The sequence below is a fragment of the Bos javanicus genome, chromosome 6 (genome assembly GCF_032452875.1).
Source record: "Bos javanicus breed banteng chromosome 6, ARS-OSU_banteng_1.0, whole genome shotgun sequence".
NCBI classification, from domain to species: domain Eukaryota; kingdom Metazoa; phylum Chordata; class Mammalia; order Artiodactyla; family Bovidae; genus Bos; species Bos javanicus.
This window is the reverse complement of record NC_083873.1, coordinates 100,768,103-100,788,313: the sequence shown is the minus strand read 5'-3', so window position 1 is coordinate 100,788,313 and position 20,211 is coordinate 100,768,103. Positions and strand designations below refer to the sequence as shown.

The 20,211-nt window shown below is 37.1% G+C and overlaps 1 protein-coding gene across 4 annotated transcripts in view; it reads right to left on the bottom strand.

Annotated features, from left to right (window-relative positions):
* The window catches only part of ARHGAP24 (Rho GTPase activating protein 24), a 914,624-nt gene that overhangs the window by 382,634 nt on the left and 511,779 nt on the right, over nucleotides 1-20,211 (bottom strand). The window contains exon 2 of one of the 4 annotated variants that reach the window (XM_061420701.1): nucleotides 2,456-2,639. The exons of the other annotated variants lie outside the window; for them this stretch is intronic. Coding sequence (XP_061276685.1) covers nucleotides 2,456-2,590 — 135 coding nt within the window. The 5' untranslated portion in view covers nucleotides 2,591-2,639. The remainder of the gene's footprint in view (nucleotides 1-2,455; nucleotides 2,640-20,211) is intronic. 4 annotated transcript variants of the gene reach the window in all.

Sequence of the window (20,211 nt, the reverse complement as noted above, 5' to 3'; positions counted from 1 at the left end):
GCCAATCTATACATCTGAAATACTCGAACCTATGTCCCACCTTGTCTCAAACACAGGCATAGTTTGAGACACTACCGCTATTCTATAGGAATTTAACTTAAAAAAAATTTTAAATCAGATAAACTTCTTCATTTTTATTTTATGACATTGTAATTTTTGAAATCAGCCTTTTGAAAATCTAAGAGGCAGAATTCCTGGTTTCACTTCCCCAAACCACTCCATTAGCAGCCTCCTCGTTCTATTACTGGCAACTCCATCCATTCAGTTGTTCTGGCCAAAAATTTCAGTCCAAAGTTTCATTTCTCAATCTCAACATCATTGACACTTGAGGCTGGAACGTTGTCCTTCAGAGAGACCTGTTCTGTGCATCATAGGATGTTTAGTAGTATCTCTGGCCTCTGTCTGCTTGACACATAGCATCTTCCCCAGGCAGGATACCCAATATATGACCAGACACTGTCCAGTGTTCTCTGTCCCCAGCTGAAAACCACTGCCTGAGTGTCATGATTGACTTGGATGTCTCTCACACCCCATATAAATCTCCTAGCAAATCCTATTGGCTCTGCTTCAAGACATACTGAAAATACAAGGACTCCTCACACCTCCACTGCTTATGCCTCGATCCTAGCTGTCATCATCCAAATCCTAGATGACTCCAAGGGCCTCCTAACCTGTCTCTTTGCTTCCACCCTTGGCCATTTTTATTCCCAACACACCAGTCAGGGAGATACTACTAAACTATTATAAACTTCTCTACACGAAATCTTCCAATAATTTTCCCTCTTACAAAGAGTAAAGCCAAAGTTCTTAAAATGGCTTTTCTGATGTTATCTCAATCTACTCCAGTCACACTGGCCTCCTTGCTCTTTCTAGTACGTTTCAGGCAGGATGCTGCTTCGGGTACCCGCTGATTCTTCTGCCTGGCAGGCTTATTCCAAGTCTTTGCTTAAATGTCACCCTCCCCCCTCAGCGAACCCATCCCTGACAACTAGATTTGAAAGGGCACTTCTCTCTACCCCAAATCTCTGTCCCTTTCCTTGTTATTTTTCTCCAAAGTACTTACCAAAGTACTTTCTCCAAAGTAGCTTACTGTATCATACATTTACTAATTTTGGTCATTATCTGGTTCTTCTCACTAGGTTGTATGTTCTATGATGATAGCATTTTCTACTTAAAAAAATTTTTTTTATTTTACTAATTTATCTTCAGGGCCAAAAATAGTTCCTGGCACATTATTAAGAGGCTCTGAATCAAAATGAATGGAATGAATGGTCTCTGAAGGATTACTACTGGATACTCTCAAAGGGACTTTTTAGGATTTTCAAAACCATTTATTTAGATTTGGTTATTCAGTTTAGAGAATGAAAACATAAATATTTTATTTGTGATACTTTCAAATTTTTGAAACTGTTCTGAAGTCTCAGAACAATAGTGCCCTTGAATTTGAAGAGCAAGGTGATACAAATTTTTGCCCTTGATGCTTATAGAACTTCAAGGAAATATTTTTAGATTTTCTTATGCTTGTTAGTTATGGAGAAGGCAATGGCACCCCACTCCAGTACTCTTGCCTGGAAAATCCCATGGATGGAGGAGCCTGGTAGGTTCCAGTCCATGGGGTTGCTAAGAGTCGGGAACAACTAAGCGACTTCACTTTGACTTTTCACTTTCATGCATTGGAGAAGGAAATGGCAACCCACTCCAGTATTCTTGCCTGGAGAATCCCAGGGACGGTGGAGCCTGATGGGCTGCCGTCTATGGGGTCGCACAGAGTCGGACAAGACTGAAGCGACTTAGCAGCAGCATGCTTGTTAGTTAAAACCAAACACATCTTTACAAAACTCATGTAGTCAAAACTGAATCATAATATTTTTTAACACAGCCTAGAGCCACAAATTTCTTCAGTGCTTCATTCAACCTATATCAATTTTTAAATCTCAACTATGCATAAAAGTATAAAGTTTGATTTTGCCAAACAATTCATCTTACAATTAAAGAAAATTTGCTCAATATCTTGTAATAGCCTATAATGCAAAAGAATCTGAAAAAGAATATACACACACACATATATATATATACATATGTATAACTGAATAATTTTCCTATACACTTGAAACCAATACAACATTGCAAACTGACTATACTTCAATAAAAAGAAAGAAAAAAAAAAAAAACTCAAGTCCCTTTTCAACTAGGAAGTCTTTTCCCCTGCTTTGTCTGGATGACCTCAGCTCATAGCAATGCTACTGTCTACCCTGGGACCATTCTCTGTTAATTCTTTTTATAAATCAAAATAACCACTCAGAAAATATCCTCAATTGCTTGAATGTTGAAAACACTTGGGAACAGTTTAATTTTTCAGGTGGTTTGCTTATGAGGGCCTGTATTTACTTTTGATTACTTTTCTTTTGTGAGTATCACATATGAGAGGCTGAAGGGCTTGGATTTCTCTGCTTACCTCCCTGGCTGGGTTAGCCTGCCTTTGCCATGTGTCTTTGCCAACATCATACTCACAGGGCCAGTTAAAAGGAGCTCTAAGACTTGGCCAACCACAGAGGAAACAAATGGCTTCAAAGATTCCCATGGCCCACATTTGCGACTAATCTGTGTGAGAACATGCCAACATTGCTATGAAGATGGTCCTGGGAAAATGAATGTAAATGTTATGATGCTGAACCAAATTCAGAATCAGATTTAGTCTCATGTAGTGGAATACTTTAAAATTCAGAAAACCAATGCAAAGAAGTATTTTTTGAGTGCTTACTGTATGCTTAATTCTGTATAAAGCACCATTTTATGACAATAACTTGGGATTCAAATAATATTTATCAAAATATTTCTATTTGGTCCAACAAACAACAGGTTGACAATAGTAGTTCTTTTCATTGGTTTTCATGGCAAGAAAACCAATGAGTACTGAACTTTGTCTCAGAGTCTCAGATAATGAATTTCACAGAATGATCAATTACATATTCCTTCAAATTTAATAATCTTGCTTTGTGTACTGATAAAAAGGGGATAGTAGATCCAAGAGTTCCAATATCGGGAGCTTGATTTTTTTTAATTATTTAAAGTATACTTTATAGACATTTATACAAGAGCAGTGTAAAGGAAAAAAACAATGTTCCTTCTATTGTCAGGGGCAAAAAGAAATTCTTGACAAATTGGTTAGTGAGAATGTGATTGTAAGTGAAGAATAATTAGAGCTGTGACACTGGTAAAACTTGCATTTTGTAGTCATTAGCTACCCCTGAAGTATTTGTACTTTGCCAACAAAATGAGAATATTTTTTCCTTGTGAAAGTGCCTAGAGCGTAAAGTCATTAATTTCTCTAATACCCCATCCCTGTGGGAGAGCAGGCAAGCATGAAGTGTTCGAAAGATTCCTGTTTTGACTGCTTTACCTCCCAGATTTCATTATTTCAGTTTATTTTTTAAGACTCAATTTTATTTATTTTTTTATTTTAACTTTTGGCTGCATGGCATGTGGGGTCTTAGTTCCTCAACCAGGGATCGAACCCCTGTCCCCTGCATTGGAAGGTGAGGTCCTAACCACTGGATCACCAATGAAGTGCCCCAGATTTTTTAGATACCAATGGAAACTTTCATCACTGGCTAGATATTAAAGATTCATTGCTAATTTCAGTACACAAGTTCTGAGAAGGAAGGGTTAAAAGAGAAGAAGGTATTTCCTCCTTTCCTTGCAGAATTCCTTCTTAGACTTTACGGAACTCTAAAGGAAGAACAAAAGTAGGCCATTCAGAATGCATTACCTTTTCTCCAAAGGTTTTAGTGTGCCTGACAGCACTTCATTAAAACACAATCATGAGTAGGTTCCAAGAAATTATTTTTCCAATTATACAGCTTACATAAGTTGAGGCTTGGAAAGATGGAGAAATTTAGCCATGTCCTCCCCAACCCTCCAAAAATCAAAAGGTTAAGGAGGAAACAAAATCCAGCAATACTTACATCAAAAAAAATGAGGATAAAATAAAAACAAGACAAAAATTCTTTTCTTGTTTTATTCAATAGAAAAGTGATTCAAAATATCATTAAAATGTGAGATCTGTATTACTTATATCCTTATTTTGACCTTATTTTGCACTATTCTAAGAAAATTAGAGATACCAAGGGAATATTTCATGCAAAGATGGGCTTAAAAAAGGACAGAAATGATATGGACCTAACAGAAGCAGAAAATATTAAGAAGAGGTGGCAAGAATACACACAAAAACTGTACAAAAAAGAGCTTCACGACCCAGATAATCACGATGGAGTGATCACTCACTTAGAACCAGACATCCTGGAATGTGAAGTCAAGTGGGCCTTAGGAAGCATCACTATGAACAAAGCTAGTGGACGTGATGGAATTCCAGTTGAGCTATTTCAAATCCTGAAAGATGATGCTGTGAAAGTGCTGCACTCAAAATGCCAGCAAATTTGGAAAACTCAGCAGTGGCCACAGGACTGGAAAAGGTCAGATTTCATTCCAATCCCAGAGAAAGGCAATGCCAAAGAATGCTCAAATTACCACACAATTGCACTCATCTCACACGCTAGTAAAGTAATGCTCAAAATTCTCCAAGCCAGGCTTCAATAATACGTGAACTGTGAACTTCCAGATGTTCAAGCTGATTTTAGAAAAGGCAGAAGAACCAGAGATCAAATTGCCAACATCCACTGGATCATGAAAAAAGCAAGAGAGTTCCAGAAAAACATCTATTTCTGCTTTATTGACTATGTCAAAGCCTTTGACTGTGTGGATCACAATAAACTGTGGACAATTCTGAAAGAGATGGGAATACCAGACCACCTGACCTGCCTCTTGAGAAATACGTATGCACATCAGGAAGCAACAGTTAGAACTGGACATGGAACAACAGACTGGTTCCAAATAGGAAAAGGAGTATGTCAAGGCTGTATATTGTCACCGTGCTAATTTAACTTATATGCAGAGTACATCGTGAGAAATGCTGGGCTGGAAGAAGCACAAGCTGGAATCAAGATTTCCGGGAGAAATATCAATAACCTCAGTTATGCAAATGATACCACCCTTATGGCAGAAAGTGAAGAAGAACTAAAGACACTTCTTGATGAAAGGGAAAGAGGAGAGTGAAAAGGTTGGCTTAAAGCTCAACATTCAGAAAACTAAGATCATGGCATCTGGTCCCATAACTTCTTGGCAAATAGATTTGACAGACTTTATTTCGGGGGGCTCCAAAATCAATGCAGATGGTGACTGCAGCCATGAAATTAAAAGATGCTTACTCCTAGGAAGAAAAATATGACCTAGATAGCATATTCAAAAGCAGAGACATTACTTTGCCAACAAAAGTCCATCTAGTCAAAGCTATGGTTTTTCCAGTAGTCATGCATGGATGTGAGAGGTGGACTATAAAGAAAGTTGAGCACTGAAGAATTGATGCTTTTGAACTGTGGTGTTGGAGAAGACTCTTGAGAGTCCCTTGGACTGCAAGGAGATCCAACCAATCCATCCTTAAGGAGATCAGCCCTGGGTGTTCATTGGAAGTACTGATGTTGAAGCTGAAACTCTAATACTTTGGCCACCTGTTGTGAAGAACTGACTCATTTGAAAAGACCCCGATGTTGGGAAAGATTGAAGGCAGGAGGAGAAGGGGATGACAGACGATGAGATGGTTGGATGGCATCACTGACTCAATGGACTTGAGTTTTGGTAAACTCCGGGTGTTGGGGATGGACAGGTTGGCCTGGCGTGCTGCAGTCCATGGGGTCGCAAAGAGTCAGACATGACTGAGGGACTGAACTGAACTGAACTGAACATATATTGTTGTAAGCTTTTTCATCAACCTATACTCCTGTCAAGAATAAGTCTAAATGAACTATGAAAGGACAAGGTTTAGCCAATACTAGGACTATTAGATAGGAGAAGGCAATGGCACCCCACTCCAGTGTTCTTGCCTGGAGACTCCCAGGGACAGGGGAGCCTGGTGGGCTGCCGTCTATGGGATCACACAGAGTCGGACATGACTGAAACGACTTAGCAGCAGCAGCAGCAGCAGCAGGACTATTAGATAGGTCACTTCTGTGAAACTCACATGACAGCTGTGGTTAAATATGGCCACAGGCCATGATTATGATGCCTGCATTTTTAAAAAGCTGATTACTTAAAATTAAGATTAGTAAATCATTCATATGAGATAAACTCTTTTTTTCTAAAATACTGTACACCTTTCTGCTGTTATACATGGTGCAGTATTTTTATGCTTAAACATTTTAGGCTAAGTAAAAATCCTTGTTCTTATAGTGTCATTAAATTTTTAACTATCATTTTAAATTCAATGGTTGCACAGATTATTTCTCATTCTCATCTTAGACAGTGCTTTGAAACATATTTCAGAATTGCCTCTGAAGAATAAGAATATTAAGTGGTCTTATGTTTATGATTACCACTTTTTCTTACTAATAGTAAATAATTCACAAGCGTACTTTGACCCGAGAATATAGGATTATAAGTGTCCATGCAAGATGCAATAGCTGTAGGCAAATTCTAAAACTGCAACGTGCAATTTGAATTTATCTGGCAGTCAAGAAAACAGCATATTTATTCTATTGGTAAACAACCCAATAAAAGGAGACTTCTCATCAGCTACTGAGTGGAATTGTTTTATTTTATTCTGATAAAAATTTTGAATACTTTCTTCAAGTGTACAGTACACTTATTCTTTCAAGGCACAGTCTAATGAAACTTCATTTTAAAGCTTCAATGTCTATGATCAAGAGTTATGCATAAAAATTTCCTCTGGCAGTTATTAGACTGAATAAATTATTAAAATGAATATGAATTAAAATTTTCTATTCAGGTCACTTGATATGAAAGTTATTTTGCAGAAGCATGTCTCTAAAGGACATTACTCAATAACAGTACTGAAATAATACAACTGTATAATAAACCTGGTAAAAAGTCCACAGGAGTATTCATGGAAAACAGTTACCTAATTGTGAGGCTATTTTCACCCTACCACCTTTGAACATAGATAGTTCTCACAATCGAACCACAAGTAAACCTAGACAGAATACTGTGTTCTAGCAAAGAACATTCACATCTCCATTTAGCCCTAAAAACATTCACCAAAAAAGTTGTATTCTATTAATGAAACGTATCTAAAATACAAGAAATGTTTTAAAAATAACCATTTTTAATTGAGCAATAAATCCTTTGTGCAAGTAAATGAGAGAAAGAAAATTAAAACAGAGCATCTTATAAATGAACAGGTAATTTTCTATATATTCGATTTATTACCAACTCTGTATGAATTATAATATATGAAAATTTTTCTTATATTCAAAACTATGTCTTCTGGTCTTCAGTTACTAATTCTAAGCTAACATACAAAGTACACATGTATACATGCATGTGTTTATGTAATATCAGCAGTCATGACTGACAATTTATAAAGCATTGTCATGCATGACATGTCATGACACTGTCAATTCATGACAATTGTCATGAATCTGACAAATATAAATATATTTTTTAAAGTGTCAATAGCTACGGTAACAATAACCCTGTATACGAGACAGAAAAAGAGACACTGATGTATAGAACAGTCTTTTGGACTCTGTGGGAGAGGGAGAGGGTGGGATGATTTGGGAGAATGGCATTGAAACATGTATAATATCATATATGAAACGAGTCACCAGTCCAGGTTCGATGCACTATACTGGATGCTTGGGGCTAGTGCACTGGGACGACCCAGAGGGATGGTATGGGGAGGGAGGAGGGAGGAGGGTTCAGGATGGGGAGCACATGTATACCTGTGGCGGATTCATTTTGATATATGGCAAAACCAATACAATATTGTAAAGTTAAAAAATAAAATAAAATAAATAAAGTGTCAATAGCTAGATTTGAATCTATGACCAAGTTCATCCCAATCCTGCTCTTGTTCTGTAGAACATAGATTTATATAAGCTACATAAAGAGCCTCAGATTTTCCATTTGCAAAATGCAGATGAATGAATTTATTTTTATTCATGAATTCATTTACACTAAAAGTATATGCATATAAAGATCATGGCATAAAAAATGAGGGCCTTCCCTGGTGGCTCAGTGGTAAAGAATCCTTTTACAATGCAGGAGACATGGGTTTGATCCCTGGGTCAGGAGGATCCCCTGGAGAAGGAAACAGCAATCCACTCTAGTATTCTTGCCTGGGAAATCCCATGAACAAATGAGCCTGGCTGTCCATTGGGTCACAAAAGTCAGACAATACAGCATGAGAGGCCTGGATTTGAGTCCTATCTCTATCAACCACTAACTATCATTGTGATAGTCTCCTCGTGTATAGAATAATAAGACTGATATTGTAAGATTGTTTTAATCATCAAACATATATATATTAAAATGAACATTTTCTGATATATACTCTGGTACCAAAATGTTACTTCTATTTCTAATTATGCACTCAGTTGCTCAGTCAAGTCTGACTCCTTGTGACCCCATGAACTATACCCCGTGAGACTCCTCTGTCCATGAGATTTTCCAGGCAAAAACACTGGACGGAGTTTCTATTTCCTACTCCAAGGGATCTTCCTGTCTCAGGGATCAAACCTGAAACTCTTGCATTTCCTGCACTGGCAGGCAGATGCTTTACCACTGGGCCACTTAGGAAGCCCACTTCTCATTATAATCTTTATTAATAATAAAATAAAAATGAGGGAACATGTATTAGTTACACCTAGAGCAGCAATGTCTAACAGAATGTTCCGCCATGATGAAAATATTCTATAATCCGTGTTGTCCAATATGGTAGTTGCTAGGCACTTTTCCTTTCATGCATTGGAGAAGGAAATGGCAACCCACTCCAGTGTTCTTGCCTGGAGAATCCCAGGGACAGGGGAGCCTGGTGGATTGCTGTCTATGGGGTCGCACAGAGTCGGACACGACTGAAGCGACAGCAGCAGCAGCAGGCAGACATGACTACTGAGCATTCGAAATGTAGATAGTACAACTGGAGAACTGAGTTCTTATTTTAAATCAACTTATGTTTAAATAAACACATGTGGCCGATGGTTACTGTACTGGAAAGCACAAATCTAAAGTACCTACATCTACATAAGTGAATTTCATCTTGTTTAGATTTTCTAAGTTGTTCTACCACATATTACACAGATTTCTCAAGACCCCTTCGCCAAACTATATAATTAGTATAGAAAATCCTCCAGTGACTCTGTAATTATTCATACGCAGAATAAAATGACTTTTCTGTCTACAACAGTAATGTGTTCCTGTTTAATCTGGTTCTATGTAATCAAAGGTCACATATTTAAACACAGTAATGTTTCATTGCATATTATTACTTTAGAGTTGGAAATTTTACCAGCCTCTCCCTTGACTTTCGGACATAACTTAGTCTTGCCTTTAAGTCACAGGTTCATCATTTTGAATATCATTTTAGGGGGGGAAAAAAGCATTTAAAACCATCATAAGTTTATAATACATCTCAAGAGCTCTTAACGTCTTGAGGCAAAATTAAAATTCAAGGAAAACCAATACACAAAAAAGTAACAAGGAAAACAAACCTATGTCCAACTCAAAAAATAAAGAAAATCATTGATTACAATCATCATATAAATACATGAGTTCTTTCAAAGTTACTCTATCAACCAATCAAGACAGATTAACTGCACAACAATTGCATATGTAATGGAAGGGCACCGAACACGCCACCTCCACTGACTTTCCTAAAATCTATAGTTTTTATATCCTTCCAATAGCAGTATATCTTCTCTTTGATTTGTGATACATTACTGATTGAAGGAAAGGTAAATTATGCCTCATATCTACAAGAATTGGTGCTAGAATGATTCAGGAAGTTCTTACTACAAAGCTTGAAAATTTTCCGTCTTCATTTTCACCATCATTAAACACTAATGAGAACTTTGGCTATGCTTTTAAAAAACTGTCTTGATAAGAATTCTAGGCACAAGAAACATACATGCTAGTATTAATGGGAATGCTAACAATAAGGTCCTTGACAACCTAACTTGTAATATGGATCAACTTCTCAAGGATTTCTTCAATACATAGAATTTTATGTTCTGAATTATATCCTATATCATAGAGTGAATCAGTAAAGGATTATTGTGGGACAATAAAATAGGACAGGTATTACTAATTAGTAACTCTATTTCCTTATATAGAGTATTCTCTTTATCACTTTTGATTAATCAAGCTGAAATCACAGAATGACTTCTTATCTCAATATGAAATAAGAAATAAATGTAGAACAACTCTGAATCTCTAATATGAACACGAATCATTAATTTTTCATAGTAATATATCATGAAGCATAGAGCCATGTTTTGCTCTAACACTGAAAAATACCTATTGAAGTGAGCAAGCAAAATGATGGAGTAGTTTCGCCAGCATTTTAAAATTCTCAGACTATAAACTGTACCAAGAAATGAATTTTCTGAGGAAGACATTAAATTGTTAACTATCAGAGTTTTCTGAACAATTTTTATATCTTTAAGTCCACTTGTTAATAATTATGTTTAATTCTGAAAGATCAAAAACATCCTTTTAAAAATAAGATCTAGTTTAGTCAATGATATTTTTCATTAATCTTAATGAAATAATAATAATGGAAGATGGTTACTATAATAAAAAAGCTGACCTTGAGGAAATATATATGCAGGCAGTCATCAAAATTATTAAATTATATAAAGATGCATAATAATATAAGAATATTTATGAGCTATTCTTAAGTGAAAACAGAAAAAATTCAACTACATGTCTACTATGTTTACAGTTATTAAATCTATTCAGTTCAGTTCAGTTGCTCGTTGTGTCTGACTCTGCGACCCGATGGGCTAAAGCATGCCAGGCCCCCCTGTCTGTCCATTATCAGCTCCTGCAGTTTACTCAAACTCATGTCCATTGAGTCGGTGATGCCATCCAACCATCTCATCCTCTGTCGTCCCCTTCTCCTCCTGCCTTCAATCTTTCCCAGCATCAGGGTATTTTCCAATGAGTCAGTTCTTAACATCAGGTGGTCAAGATTGGAGCTTCAGCTTCAGCATCAGTCCTTCCAGTGAATATTCAGGACTGAGTTCCTTTAGGATTGACTGGTTGGATCTCCTTGCAGTCCAAGGGACTCTCAAGAGTCTTCTCCAGCACCACAGTTCAAAAGCATCAATTCAGTTTTCCTGAGTCCTCTGTGGCCCATACATCTCATGTCCAATTCAAACCACCAACAAGCCCTGTCATTTCTGCTGCTAAACCTTCACAAATCCATCCATGTTTTCACCCCTGGACTGATGAATGTCTCCTACTGGTCTTCTCCTGGGGTGATTCTGAAAAACTCAGAGGAGGAGGTTCAGGTCCTCCAAGGAAAAACCCTCACACTGTGACCAACACCAGTGAGAATCTTCTGACCAGCCCTTGCTCAGAGGATGATGAATGGCTCAAAATTACAAGTTCTGAACAAAGTAAACTATTTTTTTTCCTCAAAGGCATTAATAAGTTTTAAAAGCAGTTCCTTTCATAATATGTCTGCACCAGAAACAAAAATTAGAATTATAAAACATTAAAAAATTTCTTTTTTGGCCACACTGTGTGACTACTGGGATTTTAGTTCCCCAACCAGGGATTGAACCCACATCCCCAGGAGTGGAAGCACAGAGTCTTAAACCACTGAACCACCAAGGAAGTCCCTATAAAGCATTCGGAATAGTGCACTGCCACATGTCCTGCCTGAGAGTGCAGAATTACTATTCTTTCTTTGTAGGCATGCTGCATGGGATTGACACAATGGAACAGTATTTGCATTTGTACTGTCTTAGAATATAATTTAGCTTGTATGTTGGCTATAAATCTGTGGATAAAAGAGGGTTTCCTCATTCATTTTTCTCTCTGGGTTCATGACAGGGAGGGGAATACCCATCTGCTTCTACCCCTTTCTATTGCTCTAACCCCTTCTGTTAAGGGCATCAGCTTGATCTGTCACTGAGAGAAAGCAAAACCCAGTGCAAGATTCTCATACAGCTCTAAAAAAGGCTTGCTTTCTTTGTGATCCAGTGTCCATTTTGAAAATGCCTATCCAGTCATCACGTATGGATATGAGAGTTACACCATAAAGAAGGCTGACTGCCGAAGAGTTGATGTTTTTGAACTGTGGTACTGGAGAAGACTTTTTAGAGTCCCCTGGACAGCAAGAGATCAAATCAGTCAATCCTAAAGGAAATCAATCCTGAATATTCATTGGAAGGCCTGATGCTGAAGCTGAAGCTTCAATACTCTGGCCACATGATGCGAACAGCCAACTTATTGGAAAAGATGCTGACGCTGGGAAAGGTTGAGGGCAAGAGGAAAAGGGGATGACAGAGGATGAGGTGGTTGGATGGCATCACCGACTCAAAGGACATGAGTTTGAGCAAACTCGGAGATAGTGAAGGACAGGGAAGCCTGGCATGCTGCAGTCCATGGGTTGCAAAGAGTTGGACCTGACTAAGCAACTGAAAAGGAACAACAACATATAGTTTCAGTGGCTATTCTCCCAGGATAAAGTTCAAACAGGATCAGCAAGGTTTTATAATCGTCACTCCTCATGGTCAAATAGCAGTTCAAAGGAGAGTATGGTTACTGAAGGGGAAAAAACTCTTATAGTGTACCTATACCCTAAGCTTTCCCCGTCCCCCAAGTCTTCTCTACTCAACAGCAGCCTATTCTTATACTTAAAACCTCTTAATATATTTTCCACTACTTTTAGAAAAAGCTCAATTTTTTTTTCCAGAAACATCCAAGAACCTATGTGTTCCCAGGTCTGTCTATCCCTCCAGCTCCCTCTTCTGTCATTTTCCCTCTTGCTCACTAAGCTCCAAGCTCACTGATTTTTTTCTAACCTCAATATTGTTGCATGTGCTATTTCCTCCACCTAGAAAATTCTCTGCACACATCAATAGATGTTCCTACAAGAGTAACCTCTGCTTAAACTTCAAGTGATTAATGATCACCTTACCCAAAGTCAGTCCAAAAAAAAATGTTATCTGGAAAATTCAGAATTTTTATTTAGATTCTCTCAGGGAATTCTTAACTTCATGGCTAATAGTTAATGCTCAATTTCCAGTTGACTAAGGATCTTGACCTGGGATATGTATTACTAGAAGAAGGTCTCCTTAAGGATCAACCCTTTAAGATATTTATCTTCTCAATTGGAACCCTACCTCTTTCATGCAGTCTTCTCTGACACAGGATGGACTTCCTTCACCTTACTATAATGTATACTTTTTTCATTGTTAAGTTTCCATAATTCATTGTAGATAGCGTTAACAATAATGAATTATTCTGTTACAACAACATATCAAAGCCAGTGCTTACATGGGCTTCTCTGGTAGATCAGCGGTAAAGAATGTCTGCCAACGCAGGAGACACAGGTTCAATCCCTGGGTCGGGAAGATCCCTGGAGAAGAAAATGGCAACCCACTCTAGTACTCTTGCCTGGGAAATCCCATGGACAGAGAAGCCCAGCAGGCCACAGTTCATGAGGTTGCAAAGAGTCAGACACAACTAGGAATCCAAACAACAACAGTGTTTATATAAGGTTTACTACTGGAGCCAGGCAAATGCTCTAAGTAATTGATGCATATTAATCCATTGACTGATGTGAAGACTGGGCATACAGCCTAGTAAGATGGGCACTCTTACTATCCACATGGCACAGATGAGAAAGCTGGAAGTTCAAAGATTGTTGACGAAGTTTTTAGTCAGCTAGTGATAAAGGTGTGTCTCACACTCAAGGAATCTGCTGCTAGTAATATGCTAAATACACACTCAATATTGAAAGAACAGCAGAATGAAATAATTGATCATTTCTTTGAGGTAATTCTCTTGTCTTTAGATGATTTTGCATGAAAAATTTTGAACTGATTTTTCGAAGGCATGGCCCAAGTGTACCCTAGCTTCTTTGGGGGACACTAAATAACCACTAAATTGTGTTGATTTCAAGACCTTTCTGTGTTGTTGGGTGTTGTTATTATAGACATGCCTAAATCGGCTAAGTCTGCTCTTGCCCATAAAAAGGGCTCTAAAAAAGCTATGACCAAGGCCCAGAAGAAGGACGGCAAGAATCGCAAGAGCAGCCGCAAGGAGAGCTACTCTGTGTACCTGTACAAGGTGCTGAAGCAAGTCCATCCGGACACCGGCATCTCGTCCAAGGCCATGGGAATCATGAACTCCTTCCTCAGCAACATTTTCGAGCGCGTCGCTGGTGAGGCATCGCGCCTTGGCGCATTACAACAAGCGTTCGACTATCACATCCAGGGAGATCCAGACCGCTGTGCGCTTGCTGCTACCTGGGGAGCTGGCCAAGCACGCCGTGTCCGAGGGCACTAAGGCTGTCATCAAGTATACCAGCTCCAAGTAAATATAATATGCCTTGCCGCTGTTAACGGAGAAGGCAATGGCACCCACTCCAGTATTCTTGCCTGGAAAATCCCATGGATGGAGGGCCTGGTGGGCTGTAGTCCATGGGGCCGCTAAGAGTCCGACACGACTGAGCGACTTCACTTTCACTGTTCTGCTAAATGGTTCATTTCTAAACTCCACCCTCTTTTGCTTCATGGATAACAATTTCTCTCATGGTACAAACTTTCAAAGAAAAATGTGGATTATTTTACCTCAAACCACTGCCGCATAGCATTATGGAAAGACCATACACTTCTTTTATTTATACTGTATTGCCGAGTATAATGTCTCTGATTGTGTAAGTAAGAAACATGGGAGGTAATGTAGTGGAAAGACTATATGATTTGGAGCCAGAAAGTCTGGGTATTTTTGTCCTTTTTTCTTCCATTGCTAGTCACATGACTTTCAGTGTCTGCTTTGATATCTTTGAGCTCAATTTACTCACATATAAAAAGAGGAAAACAATGCCTGACATTTAAGGCACTATAAAAGGGTAAAGAATATCAAAGAAATACAAAGAAAGCATTTTCTTTGCTGAAGCTACTGAATATATGCAAGATATTACATGATGCTGAAAGTACAGTCCACATGTACTTTATTTCTTATCCAATGAATGACAGAGGAGGAAAGATGAATAGACGATCAGAAAAGTTGTCCTGGTTTTATTGGACTAGTCTTGTTTCACAGTTAGAATATATCAAAATTTGAGACTAAGTCTCAAGTTCTGAGGATCAGGAATGTTTATGACAGACCATCATGAGAGTCATTGATTTCTTAACCATGTATTAAAGCAATCTAGATACCAATAACAAAAGAATACTTTACATTATATTAAAGAATACCACATCATTAAAGAAGGGACATGTGTTTAGTACAATAAGCCCTAGACTTAGAATCAGAATGCCTAGGTTTGAATTCAGGTTGTGTGATTAATAGCTGTGAGAATTTCATCTAAAAATTGAACACCTCTGAAACTATTTCCTTAGCTCTAACATATTTACCCAAAGGATTATTATGGCTACTAAATACGATAGTGAATTTTAAAACACAAGACCTGGTTAATATGCTAAAGGTCAGCCAAGATTAAGGAAACTGTCTACTAAACTGAAGCCATTCCATGACTAAGGAATTGGATTGGTCTCATAAAATGCAGAGCTCTTGTCATGGCTTAGATGTTTAGTTAATACCGTGGAATTGAAGCCCACCACACCAAAAGTTCCTTCCACGATATTTGCCAATTCTCTAGTTCATTTGTAGCCATTTTTAGCACCTTAATTTCAGAAACAGAAAATAGATATAATGTTTTTCATAATACAGAGTTCTGAATGCACGTATGTGACATAGCTGTGAATTCTTTGTAGGAAGAATAATTTCTATTGGCAATTTTTTAAAAACACAAAATTTTAATATGCTCTGTTTTAGAACATTGCAATTGGGTGTACTGTTAAAAAAAAAAAAACAAAACAGGCTTTATAGAAGGAAATCGAGTTGCAGATACTGGAAAGCTTCCCCATGGACACAATAATTAAGTTCTAGGAGACAAGAGTGACTACAATTTCCAGAAAAAAAAACTAATTTTTAAAATAGTTAAAATATATCAAACCAGCATGAATTTCACAAGCTGAGACATAATTACTTTTCTAGTTCATAAATCACAAGCTATATCATTCCTATTAAAATTTTAGAGGATACAACAACAGTTTTCACTTCCATAACATACTTGGTTCTAGGATTTATGGTAGTAAATGGCAATGTTACATTTTTGGCCTTGATTGATTTAAAGTTGTCCATTCTGCCACTGGTTGTGAATCTACTGTGCTATTTGCAAAACCCCAGAGTAAAACACATATTTAGATATTCTTATCATTTGCACTCTCAAAGAACACACAGCACAATTTATTTTACCTGTGTGAATCTTTTCATTTGTTCCTAAGTTAGTTTTAAGCAAATAATGCGACCATGTACCTAAAGCTCAGTACAAAATTTATGAAACTAAATTTAAACTATAACTGAATATCTGAGAATAGCATGCACTATTACAATAAAATGTCAGAGTGTCAGAGAGAAAGGTACCTTGTTCAAGGCTTTTCGGGGACCTCTGTGAGACACAACTGACAAAACGTTACCTATCCTTAATTTACATGGCATGGGAGCAGGACTTTGTTTAGAATCAGTTCAGTTCAGTTCAGTCACTCAGTCATGTCCGACTCTGTGACCCCATGGACTGCAGCACGCCAGGCTTCCCTGTCCATCACCAACTCCAGGAGCTTGCTCAAACTCATGTCCATCGAGTTGGTGATACCATTCATCCATCTCATCCTCTGTTATCTCCTTCTCCTCCTGCCTTCAATCTTTCCCAGCATCAGGGTCTTTTTCAAAGAGTTAGTTCTTCACATCAGGTGGCCAAAGTATTAGAGTTTCAGCTTCAGCATCAGACCTTCCAACGAATATTCAGGATAAATAGGTTTCTGAAGAAAATCTGTAAATGCTTACATATTGCCTCGGATAGGTATTAACAAGTCAGTGTGAAGCATACATAGCTGACTACATTAGCTGACCTCCCTAGCGGCATTTGGGCATTCATTCTATCAAAAAAAGTATTCAATCAATGACGGTCACTCTTCTATGCATTAGTGATACAGCAGTGAACAGAGTAGAATTACATCCCCCACTCATACAGCTTACATTCTAGTTCTGGAAAACATATTAAATAAATAAGTAAAATGTATGGCATAACAGATAATGATAAGTTCTATGCACAAAAATAAAGCAGAAATGAATGGGGTTTAGTTGCAGGAAGAGGACTACAATTTCTAAAAGTTTGGTCCAATCCAGTTGACTGAGATGACATTTGAGCAAAGATTACTGACATCTGAGTATTTAGTGTCTCATCATTGTACCAACCACTGCCAATAAAGGCAACATCTTTATTATCAACTTTTATTAAATCATTATAATTAAAACACATCTTTACAACCAATGCTGGATTTATTCTTTGAGGTGAACATTCTTTCCCATTAATTTTACATGTGGAAAGAATGAAATGACAAGTGTTTAAATAACCTGTTCAAAGTCACTCTCTTGTGACAGGTTAACTAGGATTGGACCTCAACCCCAAGCTGTTTGACCCCTCCACTTGTACAATTACTACTTGTGAGCTGGGCTTCCCAGGTGGCTCTAGTGGTAAAGAATCCACCTGCCAATGCAGGAGATGCAAGAGATGTGGGTTAGATCCCTGGGTTGGGAAGATCCCTTGGAGGAGGAAATGGCAACTTACTCCAGTATTCTTGCTTGGAAATTCCATGGACAGAGGAGCCTGGCGGGCTACAGTCCATAGGATTTCAAAGAGTCAAACACGACTGAGCCACACACACGGTGAATATGGAGGTGGGTCACTACAGCCTAATGTGAGTATTAAGTGTCAAAGTCAGTGTCCGATTTGCTGTTTTGCTGTGATTTGGTTGTACTGTGTTTCATGAGTGTCTCAGTAACTCAGTAGAAATTATGCAAAATATACTTCATAAAATGTAAATTATAGTATTAAATCCAATTTCACAGTTGTTTCTTGCACTGTTCACCCAACCTGGGGACCGTGGACCTAACCAGATTGCCTATCTCCTCCCACCTTGACCCCACTTCACTTATTAGAGAAATGTCTTTCAAATGCAGACATCTAGCTCTAATCCTGTATCATGTAATTTCTTCCCAATTCCTCAGTTTCGGTTAGAATTCATTTCTCTAACCCTTATACTTTCAACCTAATTGCATAACTTAACGAGATTTTAATGTACGTCTGTCTCTTCTACTGAGCTAAGAATTTTTATATGGCAGGTTCAATGCTTTTTGTTTGTTTTGCTTTGTTTTATAAGCTATTGTATTTTTAAACATTATTTTATTACTCTTATTCTTATTTATTTTTATTTTTTTGGCCATGCCACACAGCATATGGGATCTTAGTTGCCTAAGCAGGGATCAAACCCACACTCCCACATGGAAAGCAGGGAGTGTGAACCACTGGACAACCAGATAAGTCCCAAGTTCAATTTTTTTTCCTCTTTGCACGCTACATAGATCTGAATGAAGTTGCTTGAATTGAAATCCAATAGCAAACAACCTCATTTCCCCAACTAGACTCTAAAATGCATAGCAATATGACCAGATCACTCTCTACTTGTTCACCATATATTTTTGCAGCAACTAACAAGCATACATAGAAGACACATAAAATAAAATTAACAAAAATGAAATTATAAACTAGTCAGATAGTGACATCTGCACATAGTTTATACACTGAAGGTCTATGAGTTTATAACTATTTAATCCTAAAATGATGCATCTTTGAAAAATGAATTTTGAAATAAAAAGAAATACAGCTTTAACTTGAAATAGTATAAGAAATAATGGACTTATTCCAATAACAGACTTATTCCAAATTCATATAGTCAAAAGATGTATGGCATAAATCAACACAACATTTTAAAGCAAGTATCCCTCAATTAAAAATAAATAAACTTTATAAAAAGAGGGGAAAACTGAACAAAAGGTACAAACCTGTGACTTATCTTTTTTCCACATCTTAATGAGTGTTACAATGAAATGAAACCTTTGAAAATATGTGCTCAGTGAGATACAACTCACCTCTATGGTTTAATATATGGACAACCAAACATTAACACATTCCTCAGTAATACAGCTTAATGATATATTCTGAAATCTTCATAGAACCAGGCTGATCATTTCAAAGCCATTTAAAATCTGTCTCATAGAGATTCTTCAAAATGCTCTTAGTGAGATTGTCAGTTTCTTTTTGTGGGCTTCAAAACTCTACTATAAAAAAAGCTTCTTTGAGAAATATTTACTCATTTAAATATTTAAATAAAACATGAGAGTCAACACGTTTTCCTCAATATGTGCTTTTTTTCAGAGTTAAAATGAAATTTACTAAGCCAGGACATTTACCACAAGAAAGCATACAGTTTCGATGTCCATTTACCAGGGCCAATAGCAAAGACACTTGCTTTTTCCGAGTCAGTCTACTTTATACAAAGACTACTTTCATACTCAGGAAGCGTTTTCCAGTATTAAGGTAAATCTTCATATACTTCTATTTATATATAGTTCCTTTATAACCAAATCTGCACTTCAGTGTTTCTCTTGATTATCATACAGACTCTTTCATTCTTAACCACAGAGCAATGATATTAATATTGCATGCAATCAAGACTTTTAACAAAACAGAACCTAAAGAAAGTGTTCAAGGACCAAATTCTATTACTAAAGCCACCACGACTCTGTCCTGTTCATTCTGCAAGTTTATCTTATGAAATAATGTCTAAATTAAACGTGCCAATGACCATGAAAATAATTTTGAGGATGAAAATAATTTTGTTATATGGAAATTTTGATGAAGGCATTTGTTTTCAATGATAGACTTACTCTTTATTATTAAACTACCTGGAATTTTAATCTTGAGCTACAAGGTAAACAAACTCTACAGTATAAAAATAAGCAGAAGTCCATGGACCATAACTAGAATTTATCCAAGAGAAAACTGCTTAAATATAATTTTATTATCTAGGTTACTTTTACTTCTACTGGTAATTTTTTTAAAGTAACAGATCGGATACATGTTGATATATGGCAAAACCATTACAATATTGTAAAGTTAAAAAAGAAAATATAAAAAAAAATAAAGTAACAGATCATTTTTGGGACCATTATTTTAAGACCTGATCTTTACAAAAACTGTAGGAAATGAATTTCTTA